The sequence below is a fragment of the Oreochromis niloticus genome, linkage group LG3 (genome assembly GCF_001858045.2).
Source record: "Oreochromis niloticus isolate F11D_XX linkage group LG3, O_niloticus_UMD_NMBU, whole genome shotgun sequence".
Taxonomy (NCBI): domain Eukaryota; kingdom Metazoa; phylum Chordata; class Actinopteri; order Cichliformes; family Cichlidae; genus Oreochromis; species Oreochromis niloticus.
The window spans coordinates 21,681,385-21,694,844 of record NC_031967.2 but is presented as its reverse complement, the minus strand read 5'-3'; the positions used below and the strand labels follow the sequence as shown (position 1 = coordinate 21,694,844).

Below are 13,460 nucleotides of genomic sequence, written 5' to 3'. Positions count from 1 at the left end.
TAAGAGCAGTTGCCAACAGCAGCTGACCGTTATTTTTTCCCCATTTGAAAATCGTTTACCTGGTTTACAGACTCAGTCGTCCTTAAACGCAACTTTTAGGAACGAGCCAATCAGAAGAGCTGTATTTTTGAGGGGACAGCTAGCTGCGCGATTTCACACACGTCGGGATTGGTGTAAACGCTGAAATTTTCGCCCTCGTGGTACTTGTAGATCAGCGAAGCTCCACGACCTCAGAAAGGGGCGGAGATAATTTTGTTGTCATCGAAGATGATTGAACGGCGATGACCGCAGATTTTCACGCATGAAAAGAAGGGATTTACGTATCAGAGGCTGTACCCCAATGGGAAGTTTATCGGCGATAAGAAAAGAGAAAGGTAATAATTTTCATTACGGCGGTCATGAGTGCTAACGCTGTTCGGTAAATAAATCGCCTTTGGCCGCTTTATCCGGCGGTGCCATTGTTGTTTTGAACTAAACCAGCACTAGCTAGCGCAGCGTTAGCCCTCGTTACCCAGTTGGCTGGTGTTTAGTGGCTAGGCCGCGACTGCACGTCTATTTATACTGGCTACTGTTCAAATGAATTATCGTTTGACCTAGATAGCGGTTTCATACACAGCTGCACGCGGTATTTTAGACGCTCACTGCACACCGCTTCTTTTTTACAAACGATGCTAAGCTGTTGCGGGCTTCCCCAGATAGGGTTGCCTTTAAAGAAACGTTACTGGGCGTGGAAGGCATAGACAGGTGTTACCTCCGTCCGCCTACCTTTCAGTTTCACACGAGACTCAGAGCGCACGGGTGAAGTTTTGCTGTCTATTCCTGTTACTTGTGACTCGTGAGAAAATAAACATTTAAAAAAGCGTTTCCGTGTGGATTTTAGGAGCCTTATGAAAACCGGGGACGACGGAGCCCCCAGACCGGGCGATGTGTCCTAAACAGAGCCAGCTGTGCCTCGGCACCGAGGGTCTCTGCCCACCGGCATATCCGTGACAGCTGACCTCCCAAAAATGACCCGACTGGTGTGGACACTTGAGTGATAATTTCCCGGAGACTAAGCTGATCACTTGGCAATCATGTCTGTCTCGGTGAGTACAGTTTTTCTCTTTGTGTGTGTGGATTTGCATGTGTTCGTGTGGCAGTGTCGCAATAGCTCGGATACTTTGAAATTCAAGGAATATTTTGCTTTCCTCGCTTTCTTTCTTTCTTTTTTTTAAACTGCTTTATGTGTTCTCTGTGTCTTATATTGGGGATCCTCACAGCCTCCATTGCAAAAGAGGTCCCACATGGCTCATTGGAGCTCGGTTGTCCCCGGGGGGTTGGTTTAGAGAATGAAAGGGGGCCTGACTCTCTGGCTTTGGGTTGGCAATTAAACTCTAAACAGCAAGGGACAGATGTGCCTCTCATCCCCTCCCCCTTCCCTCTCATCCCGCTCATTACCATTAAGCTCTTGTGTCCATTTGATCATTGATCCTCCCTGACTGTGGCCCTCTTTCTCCCTTCCTCACGATTAATTACACAGCTGTGAATTTAGATTTGGCTTTTAAATTTTCCATCTTTTTCTTTTTTTGTTTTGTTTTGTTTTGTTTTGTTTTCGTTTGCTAATCCTTCCCCTGGTCCCCCCCCACCCACCCCCCAGGTCTTTCACACAGACATTTAACGAGATCTTCCCTATTCACTCCCTTTCACTCTCCATTCAGCATCGAAACAATCACCCTTTTTATACTCCTCACTTGGCACTGCCACGTCAATGTACTTGTTTGTTTGTGGTGTGCAGGGAGTGTGAATTCAGGCTGTTGATTAATTTGTGCTTTCATATGGCCATTTAGTTGTTGTTTTTTGTGTGTGTGTGTTTTTGTGGGTCAGTGCTGATCACTGCTGCTCTCGTCTCTTCCTCCTGCACAGACGGTATTGGCAAAGGCGTTGTTTGACAACACGGCAGAAAGTCCAGAAGAGTTGGCTTTCCGGAAGGGCGACATCCTCATGGTTCTTGAACAGGAGCAGAGCGGCGGGCCCGGGTGGTGGCTCTGCTCGCTGCACGGCAGACAGGGGATCGCCCCCGCTAATCGCCTTCGACTCCTTCAGACCGCCCCGCCCCTGGCTCGGACCCCCGTCGTGGGTCCAGCGAAGACTCAGTCTACCTGTCGCCTGGTGCCCCGCTGGCTCGGACCGTGGATGACGCGGACGGAGTTTATCGCTCCCCGCCAGCGGTGGGTGAGGGACGAGGAGGGGGAGCGGGGTCGAGACCAGGGGAGCTGCGCAGAGTTGAGGGCGGGCGGCCACGCTCGCACTCTAGCTCTGGCACCCGGCCAAGACCTGACTGGGATATTGGGGTGGTGGGGCGTCCACGGTCACCCTCTTTGAGGGGACGAGGAACGGACATGACAGGAGCGGTTTATCAGAGCCCGGTGAGTCCCGTGCCTGCAGCAGCTCAGCATGCGAGGCAGCCAGGAGCTCACCTGGCGTCAGAGTCTGTGTATCTTGCCCCCAGCGGAGTGCCGAGGACGGCCGATGAAGCAGATGACGCTACATATCTTGTTCCTAGAGAAACACTAACCACGGGGGCCTCGGACGACTGTTACTTGGTGCCCAAAGGCACGCCTCTTGCAGGCGATGATGTTTACCAATCCCCAACGGGAGGCTCTGTGGCCAATGCTTTTTGCTCTAATGGACCATTGATAACCAATGGAACTACAGCTACCCCCCAATCAAAAGCGAACCAGGACACACCTGGGATGTACCAAACACCCACTTCTGCGGGAGTGAGCCTTCCGAGGACACCAGCGACAATTCTAGCTCACCACTACCCGCCTCAGATAACCTCTGTCCAAGCGTCTCCTCGAGCCCTGCTCAAGGGAGCTTCGCCCACCCCTGCCGCAGCCAGGGGCAAGCCCGGCCTTGCCTCTCACCGGGGATCCCCATTGCTTATCAGAGCTGGCCAGGCCAGGGCTCCTGGATCGCCAAATTTCGCCCGCAAACCTCCTCCACCAGCACCTCCAGTAAGGAGCGTCACCAGGAAGGACACACTGCAACCATCACAGCCGTCAGCTGACTCTAACTCTGTCCCCAAATCTGCTGCCCAAGCAACTTCTGCAAGCCTGCAACAAGAAGAGGGCAAACAGAGGGCAGCCCCCCAGGGAAAGGAGGAAAGGACGAGTAATGGCGTGGAGAAAAGCAGCAGTGTGCAGAATCAAAAGGGAGAAAATCAGGATTATTCAGATCCTGTTGACGATCAGGTATGTGACGATTATACTTAACGCGATTAAAAGTTGTTCGATCTAATTCTTCACTATTCATAAAGTAAGAATAAAGTTATTACATGTTAATAACAGGGTTCATCCTGGCTCAGCATTGTTGTTTGAGGGGGTAACACAGTTGGCAGCTGCATGCTGTGAAGGCAGTGAGCCTGTGTTTCCTTGTTAAACAGAAAAAAATCTGCATTTCCTGTTGAGTTTTGACCGTTTGATAAAAATAAATGTGAATCATATCAGATAAATAAAAGTGTTTAGTTTTTTTTGGTTTTTTTTTTAAAGCTTGTGTTTTTTGTTTGCTTCTTTGGAAACCCTGCTGGGTTTCATTTAGGGGGTGGGAGGGAGGAGGCATTTTTAGTGGTGTGTTAAACAGGTTGGGTCTCCTGTAATGTTGCTTTAGTTCTCAATAAGATGACATCATAAGCAGGTTTTCGGCCTGCATACAGAAAATGTTTGTGGCCATGAAAGAAGTGGAAAAATCACTAGAAATGTTACAAAATAACTTTAAATCAGTATTTCTTTTAAGCATGGCTTAATTTACAACAGTTTTGTTTATCAAATATCAGGAAACTGCATAAACTTCAGTTAACTAAGGTAACAAAGACTGCTCCCTAACTATATGTGGACTGATTGTTCTCATGTCCGTTGTCAACGCCCCGCACCAAAACTTTAAAGAGGTCTGTTTTGAGCCAGGAAAAGCCCTTCACCATGTACATGAATCCTTTCTTACTCCTGGATGGTACTTGTTTGGCAATAAACTTTTTAAAGTCGCCATCGTATTTATTGGGATTATTTTAGTGTTAAATTAAATATTTTTTAATGATTTTTCTTTTTTTTAAATCTAATGTTGCCTTGGTAGGTATACGATACCCCTCCGAGTGGCAGGTGGCAGCATCCAGTCCCCTCTGCCCTTGGAGAAGATGACAGCATCTATGATACCCCCCGCAGTGTGCCACCGCAGGCCGACGCTGAGTCAGAGGTAAAGACTTTCCACACGAGGCTGAGTTATGGATAAACCTCTGAATTACTGTCTAAAGCAACCGCTTTACTTTTTGTTTGACTGTGAGCTGTCAAGTGACTTTTTATATCCTCTTTGCCTTCCCCGTGTGGCCACGATGATCTCCACTGCTGGCTGTGGTAGCTTGGAAGTTCAGTGTTTTATAATGGGTTAAATGTTTGGGACAGCATTGATAAGCTGTTGTCCTGTGGTCAATCCATCCACCTGTTTTCATATCTAGGTCCACGCACATTTAATTAATTAATTAATTAAACCAGTAATAAATATCACTTTGCAGTTGTTGCTTCATCTCCCGGCACACAGAACACAAAATCAACTTTAGAGAGCATCTGACAGAGAATTACTTACAGGGTTTCTGTTTTGTTCCTGTCATATTTTGACCTGACAAACATCCAACAGAATCAAAATTCTCTGATTACCCCCAACCCCAGTATATTAATTTGCTGGGAACTGTGGGAATCTGCTGTTCTGAATGCATGCCTACACAAGCAAAGAACAAGAGATGACTATCATATACCCCGCCACTATTTCTTCCCACATTCCAGTATTAGCCTGTCTCCCTGCCCCCCTTCGAGGCGAGGCCACACCTGTCTCTGTGTGCTCCTGGAGCCAGTCTATCCAGTACAAATGCTGCTTCTATTTTTCTCCCAGTCACACCCATCTGTCACAGCCATGCCAAGGATACACCACCGCCATCACCACCACCACCACATCCCTGCCCCCAGTGGTCTCCACTTTAAAGTTGCTTGAAAATGAGTGCCAGCTGCTGGGTTATTTTTTCCCTCCTTCCCTGCTGTTACTGTATGTGGACTGCAGGCTCACTTGCTTTAAGACTTAATGAATAAAAATGTGTGTCCCACGTCATTGGTAGTCACAAACTCTTTCCTGTATGTATCTACAGAGTGGGTTCTTTTTTTTAATGTAGCATATAATTGGTATAAACTGCATGTACTGCATGGGGAAATATTGTTATGATTATTATGTTATTATGGGACTAAATAGTAAAGAATCTACCTAGAGTATTTTCTTTCCTTTCTTCATATGTTTTTCAAATTTCAAAGTTTCGTGATGTTTTCTTTATTTATTTCAACAATCAAATCTGCAACACTTAAAGTATCTTGGAAGGTAATAGGAGCTTAAAGCAAAAAGAGAGCTTAAAAACAGTACTACAAATATGATTGGCACCTTTTCCTGCCGTCCTGGGGTTAGAACTAGAAGTCACTGTCATTATCTTTCTTCTTCAAAGTTTGAAAATGTCTGCTTTTCCCTCTTCACTTATAGGTCTATGATGTCCCCACAATCACTCTGACTAAGGCCACAGTAGATGTCCAGCCTGACGAAGCTGATGATGAAGTCTACAGTGTCCCTACACTTCCAGGCGTCCCTCTGGCACCGGGAGAGTCGACCAGCAGCCTCTGTGGGGAGGAAGTTCCTCAGGTCGGGCAGGTTTCTTGCGTTTCTGGATCTGAGAAACGAGCCAGTGGTGGAGATAATAGCCGTGGTGACTCTGAGCCCGATGGTGGGATTTATGACATGCCAGCTCTGACTGTCGAAGTCCTTCCTCATTCCTCATCATCTTCTTCCACCTCCACACGCCGCCTCTCTGTGTCTAGTAACGGCTCTGGCGACATACAGTGGCGAGTTTCGCTTTCCAGTCTCGTCCACTCGGTGCTCACCACAGTCTCCAACTCGCCCTCCACTCTGTCGTCACGGGACCTGGCTACCTCACTGGCTGAAATCCTGTCCACCTGGAAGGCCAGTCATTCAGGGGATCCCCCGCCGAACCTTCAGCAGGCCTGGGCACGCTTATCAGACCTGCTCCCAGCGTTGTCTGCCGTCGGTAACGCTCCTCCATCTGAAGGGCTCTTATCGCTGGTCCAGCGCTCGCTTGAGGAAAGCACCCTCCTCTTACAGGCTCAGGGCCGGCCCCGTCTGCCTTCCCAAGAATCTCTGTCACGCAGGCCGTTGCCTGCGCTCCCGGTGCCTGATGGGAAGTCATCTGGAGGGGGAATGGGTTCCCGTAAAAGCAGCTGGATCCAGGAGAGGCCTCTGCCTCCAACCCCTCAGCCTGCTTTCTCCTTGCCTCCTACTCCAGCCACGGTGATGCTCACAGTGGGCCCTGCTGACGAAGAAGATGACCCCAGCAACGAGTATGCTGGGATCGGCTTGACTCCCATCCCAGCTCCTGTTCCTACTGGAGACAGTGTTGGATATGTAAAGCTGCAGGTTAGTTTTTATGATGTTAGGAATGTATTGTTTTATAGTACCAAATTAATTTCTTCCTTACCTTGATATTTATGCTATATATGCATCTAATTCCTTGCATTTTCAGCTATTGTGCTGTAACACATTTTTAGCTTTGCTGGTAACTAGTCACACATGTTCTCTGGTCACTTTGCTCTAGGGTAAACCTGAGCCGCCTCCTGACGCCCGCACCGAGAACGGACAGACACAAACTATCACCGCAGAGCCACGGGTGAGCTGTTCCCTCTGTGTTTTTACCTCTGTGTACATGATCCCTTGCTCGTGACTCACTTACAGTGATTCCTCACAGCGAAGGCATTGATTCACTCTTGTTTTCACAGTCTGCTCTGTTTACTAGTGAACAGTATGACTCTTTAATCCAGTTTGCAGCAGCTGTTTGTTTTACCAATACGGGCTTTATACTCCATATGTTTACCTAGTGCTGCGTAGTTGTATGCTACTGCAGTCGATTCTTTCAAATCTGTTTACTCAGCAGTTAATACTGAAATCAGTCATCCAGGTTGACAGGAAAGTCAAGTAAGCACATACATCAGCAAAATTGCAAAAATGTATGAGGTGCCATCAAAAAAATTAAACTCTTTTTATCTGTATTTGGCCTCCATCGCTTCAGAACTAGTCACATTGTGGAGTGATGTGCCGTCCCTTGGCCCATTTTGTAAGCACCTCAGGCACCTGGATCTCCTCCACTGTGCCAAAAGAAATCTTGAATTCCATTTTGGAAAAGAGGATGAGGTTGAAATCTGGAGAATAGAGCAGAGCAGCAAGGAAAGATGGTGGTAGAGGTGCAGCCAAAAAAACTTGGATGTGAGCAAGCATCCATCAAAACTCTGGGTTAGCACTGATGCTCTCCCTCAGTCGCCTCAGGGTGTTTGAGGAGAACTCGGCTTTGATAGCCTGACAAGTTGTGGCCTTCATCTCTGTGAACCTGGGCTTCTTGCATCACCATGTGTCAACCCTAGATGTGTGTGTCATGTGCACAGCATTAAAAATATACGTTCACATACTTTTGCCAACTGAGAGTATGAAGACGGAAAATAAAATGGGGCTTTAAATTGAACCTTGTGGTGCACCACAGGCATCAACACGACCATGCTGTGCTCAGTTTACACACTACAACAGTCTCTGAGCTTTTTTCTAATCACACCTTGTCCTGTCTTGCACAGACTCTGAAGTCAGTTCTGTTGCATCAGACTGAAGTCATGTCTTCTTATTGCTCTGTCTGCATTTTTCCTGCTCCTCGCTACATTCCTTTGTTTTGTCATCGACGGGTAACAAGAGGTCACTTGTGGATCTCAACAGACTTTCTTACATAGGATGGAGACTTCAGGACAATGAGTGACAGAAGAGCACAGTCATCCTTTGAGCAGTGGCTGACGTGCTGTATGGACCCTCTGTTTGTATGACTCGGGTTCAGTTCAAGGCTGCCTGCTTTGACTTACCATATGTTAATTTTGTTATATGTTTTCTGCTCTCATTAGCAGCTTTTTCATGTGTTATTAATACATTTCCAGTTATTTGACCATTATATTAGGACCGTTTTTTGTGTATGTATCACATGCTTTGATCCTATTTGGATCTTGTGAAGACAAACAGCCTTAAACAGTTATTTGGCACAATTAACAGTGACTGTAATTCTTGCGCAACTCTGATAGGAAACTCTGACATTTAGGACTTTGTCTTTGCTGGCTAATATTAAAATATGAAGTCAGTTGACTGAAGCCTAGAACTACTTTGACAATCAAATGCCTTGTCTGGCACATGATTTGTAAGTGGAGTGTTAATAAAATGTGAAAATGTCTTAAGCTTTGAGATGAAGGAATTTCTGGGCTTTAGGACTCAGTCCTGTGACAGTCTGTTTTGGTATTTTGGACCTCAGTTAGGAAAGAAATAAATCAAAAGGAGTCATTTGGACTCTGAGACGTTCATTGCAGGTGGTTTCTCAGCTCCTTTTACACTTTGTGGACTAAATGATTAGTCAAGACATTGTTGAAGATTATCGCTAAGGTTAAAAAATAATATAGAATACTGTGCAAATGTCTTGAGCAACCTTTCATTTCTTTATATCTGACTCTATTGTAATTACTTAAAGTGGTCTTGAGCAATACTTCTCCAGTCTTTCTGAAGCTCTCTTAAAGTTTTTCTTTGGCTGCTTTTTCACTCATTTTCATTCCAGTCCTCATACCTGACCATTTTCAGACGTATGAATCATGCAATCATAAAAAGCACCTAACTCAAGTGATGAACCAGAGTTCGGTCTACACATCATAATTTAGCAAAGAACCAATATTAAGTGGTATCTTTAGGCACTTTGTTGCAGCAGGCTGCTACTAACAACACATCATTTGATCACATTTTTTTAAACATATATTTATTGGATTTTGCATTCAAAAACATCCAAAATAACAAAGCAAACAAAAAACAGCGCAGGTTACTGCATACATTCCCAATTTTAGTTAGGTATTTTTCATTACCTCACTTTCTCGCCACTTCCTCAACTTCCCCATTTTTAATAGTTCCAGAAACATCTTCCAAATGTCAAAATATTTGGAAGCTGTTTTCCTAACCACATAACTCAGTTTCTAAAGAACTAAACTTGATGTTACATTGTTTAACCATTGGTCAAAAGAGGGGCCACCAACATTCTCCCAGCGTACTGCAACACAACATTTGGCCTGGAGTAAGCAAAGGTCAACCATCTTTCTCTCTGTGTGAGATAAATTACAGTCATCTGGATAAATGCCTAAAATACAGACCTTAGGACTTAACGGAACAGTGGAACATGTGACCCGAGAAATGCATTTTAACACTGAGCACCAAAACTTTTCAATCTTTTCACACTTCCACAAACAGTGATACAATGAAGCTTGGTGATTGGTACACTTACAACATTTGTCCAGTATATTAGGATCAAATTGATTTGGTTTTACAGGGGAGACATTTGTACTCCACTCAATGGGTGAAATATCTTCTTGTAAGTCTTGTATACACTCCTGTCGCTTATTGTCTGAGGTGTCTCTATACTTCTCAACCAACATGTTATAAAACTGAGAGACCAGTCTTCTACCGAAGCAATTTTTTGTAACGTGTTTCTAGGATGGAAAATGGAGTCTGTTGCACTGAATTATTTGATTGAGCCAGAATAAAGCTTCATTTGTTTGTTCATTTGTTATTAGTTGAATGTATATAACAAAGATGACACAGTTTTACAGACATAAAATTGTATTTTTGCACCAGTTAGGTGATTCCCAAAGAGCAGTTAATGGAATATGTAACTTTTCTCAGCATTTTGTGCAATGTGACCTTAAAGAGACAGAACAAGTGGAGGACAAAAGAAACATCAAGCCCCCAAAACTTATCTACAGCAGATGAACAGTTTCATGTTCTTTGTAATACATGGGGGAAAAAATCCAACAAAGACCCTGCAGAGGAGCTGAGAGATGCTTCAGTTGATCCATCTACTGTTTACTGAAGCCTCATCAGAAATGGGCCCAGAGGAAAGTCAGGAAGCCATTCTTAAGGAAGAGAAACTGGGATAAAAAGCTGAGGTCAAATTATACAAGAACTGGGCTGAAAAATCAGTGGCAACAGGTCCGATGGAGTGATGAATCCAAATTTGAGTTTGATTCAAATCATCATTGAAATTTGTGCAGGACGTTAGGATAAGGGTATAAATGTGAGTGTTCACAGCCATCTGTAAACACGGAGGAGGCCCTGTCATGGTTTGGAACTGTTTTTGAGCCAGTGTTGTTTGAGATCTTGTAAAAATTGGTTGAATTATGAACGCAGGTCATCATCAACATCACATTTTGATCCATTTAACAACATCTCACACTGGCAGCAGCTTCATTTTTCGGCATGACAGTGATCCCAAAAACACTGCTAATGGAGTGGCAGAGCCTGGACCCTCAACATTATTGAAGCAGAGTGGGACCATCTTGACAGAGAAGAGAACCAAAGGCTTTGAATGACCTTTTTGAAGCCTGGAGAACTTTTCCTGAAGACTACTTGAAGAAATGACAACAAGGATTGCATAAGAGAGTTCAGACTGTGAAGAATAAAGGCGGTCATACCAAATATTATCTTTCTAGCTTGTACCACCTGTTTTTGCCTTATATACTATATTTTTATGTATGTTTCCACGTGTTTTAATAAATCGCTGCTCCCATTTTCCATGCGGTATCCTAAGAAATAATGAGACTTGCACAGTGCTGTAAATATGTGTGTTGTGTTTTTTATTTTAATTTCTCAGGACTTCTTCAGTTTGCTGTTTATGTATCTGAAAGTCTTGTTTTTATTCATTTCTTGTGCTGATTTTCATTTTCCTTTCTCATCTGTTCCAGTTGACCCCCTCCCCTCCTCTGCCAGTGTCCCTCTCCCTGGAGGACTCGGAGCTGCTCTCCTTCTACTCCTCTCAAAGCCTCGCCCACCTCTCCTGCCTGGCGGACGCCGTGGATGTGCTCTTCAGCAGCGTGAAGGGAAACCAGCCTCCTCGAATCTTCGTCGCCAGAGGAAAGAGCCTCATTGTAACTGCGCACAAGCTGGTATTCATCGGGGACACGCTCTCCCGTCTTCTCACGTCTGCTGACCTCCGGGCCAAAGTATGTGGAAAAGCTGGCATGATGTTTAGATCCGGCATTTCATAGCTGTGTAATAACTTCAATGTTTTTTTCCCGTCAGATCACTACCTCGGGGGGACGGCTCTGCCAAGCTTTGAAGGCAGTCGTGGTAGCAACAAAGGGTGCTGCACAGAACTATCCGTCAGTATCTGCCACCCAGGAGATGGTGGACCGTGTCGCAGAGCTCTCCCAGCAGGCGGCCGGCTTCTCCACTCTGCTCCAGCGTCTGGCAGAAATATCTTCATGATGTTTCTTAGTGCTTACGTTAAAACAAACAACTTTGTCTACACTACACATCTATTTCCTCCTCTCTGAAATGCCTTATTTGTTGTTACACTCGTTCATTACCCCTGTGCTTGAATGGGATGGAAGGAAGCGAAGCCGAATCCTGCGGCGAGGCGTTTGTTCCTCGCCACAGCTGTTATCCAGCTGTGTTTTCACCGTGTTGGTTGTGTCGTCTGAGCGCGTGCTGGTTTGCCTTTGTTTCTCCACTGACCTCTGTGCTTTGATGCCAGGCAAAAATAGTTTTTTTTTAAGTGTTAATTTATTGAATATTTTGAAGCCCCTGTGTGGTTTGAGTGTCCATGTGGACTTCCTATTTTGGGAGCTTTGCTTTAATGTGCTTGCCATATTTTTTTTCTTCCCCCCACCTCTCACACGATAGCCATTTTTCCTTCCTTCCTCTATTTATTCAGCCACCCCCGATTTCCAGAAATAGTCCAGAGGAGGAGACTTTACATCCTTTTTTCTTACTGTGATACCTGAAGGGCCTTTTGTGATTATCAATTCAGAAGCTGCAGAAGCAGCATGTTGTGTGTGTTTTTGGGGGGCTTTATTTGGGAGAAATGTTGGAAGTTTTCCCAGAGTCTATTCTCAATCTGTGCAAGTGTTTGCGTGTTTTGTGTAGTGCCCCATTTCCACTTAACAAGAAACATCTCCTTACTCATTCTTCAGTTTACACGTGTTTCACATCTCCATGAAGAAAAACAAAAGCTTTTTTGTCACAGAGGGAGAATATGTCTGAGGATCGATGAAGGGATTTTTGATTGAGCAACGTTAGCTGGGTGACAAATTGCCTCATCCTATTCTTTCCCACAGTCATGTGGCAGGTTTGGATGCGAAACCTGTTGACCGAGTTCACCTGTCTTCACACGTCTTGTTATGACTTGCATCACTTCTCTTCTTTGACTTTTGCTTTTCAGCATCATTTTCCCGTAAACTGCCTGTCATCGCCTTTTATTTATATCTGCTTTGATAGTTTGAAGCCAGGAATCTTATTGTGGAAGTGCACAACAGAAACCAGTTGTTTTATTATGACGGAACAAAGACTGGGAAGATGTTTAACTCTACATCAGTTTGTGGGACTTTATTGTGATCGTGAACCTATCCCAGCCTGTGGAATGAAGCAGAGTCTGCTTTTCAATTTAAAAGAGACACTTTTTGTATTTTACAATCCATGAAAACAAACCTGTTTTGCGTCTAACACTACTTCACTTTTCATACTGTGTAACCTCGGCCTGTGAGTCATAATTGGTATTATGCTCCTCTCTGCGACAACACGTCAGCATATTCACACTACACATCTTGTTTGTGAGAGAACACAGCCAGGGGGATAAGACTTGAATATAGCACTACCTTCTCTTCTGGCAATCATGTTACTTTACCCCACCCCCCTACTTTTTCTTTTTCTAATGTTTCAAATTTAAATTGTTGACTTGGTTTCCAGCTTTTACATTTTCTTTGCTGCAGTGCCACCCTGTGGAGGTTTGAAGTATTTTCCAATGACTAGCAGCCTGTTAAAACGGGCTGTGTGTGTATGTGAGTGTGTGTGTGTGTGTGTGTGTGTGTGTGTGTGTGTGTGTGTGTTAAGGGAGCATGATGGGCAAGTAACCTTTAGCTGTATATTTATTGTATGCCAACGTTTATGTTCCTTTGCTTTCCCCATCTGCATGGCTTTAATTTGCTTAGACTTTATATATATATATATATGTATGCACATCCTTCACCTGAGTGATGTGATTGGGTGATTTGCAATGAACAAAGTTTTCCTTTTTTTCTGAGTTACAGTTCAAACATGGCTGTCTTTTCTTTTATAACTGGATGGGTTTTGTTTTGTTTTTTTACACTATTTGAACTCAGTATGATCTGTTATGCATATTGCTGACATATAGAAGTGAATGCTTTTCCTACAGTAATAACAGACCTAATCCTCCTTATTTTTAACACTATATTGGATGTCTGTCTTGTATTCCTGTTCAGAAAACACAAATACATTTTTTTGCAAATAAAATATTGTTTGTTTTATTTGTTGCT

At 44.4% G+C, this 13,460-nt stretch overlaps 1 protein-coding gene across 1 annotated transcript; it reads left to right on the top strand.

The window, feature by feature from the left end:
- The first annotated feature begins 83 nt into the window (after positions 1 to 83).
- Positions 84 to 13,437, top strand: efs (embryonal Fyn-associated substrate). The gene is given in 9 exon segments (XM_005464628.4): positions 84 to 374; positions 881 to 1,085; positions 1,903 to 2,086; positions 2,089 to 3,233; positions 4,108 to 4,227; positions 5,548 to 6,492; positions 6,671 to 6,742; positions 10,872 to 11,129; positions 11,209 to 13,437. Coding segments are annotated over 8 exon segments (2,922 nt in total). The 5' UTR covers positions 84 to 374; positions 881 to 1,073; the 3' UTR covers positions 11,395 to 13,437.
- Positions 13,438 to 13,460: the final 23 nt, after the last annotated feature.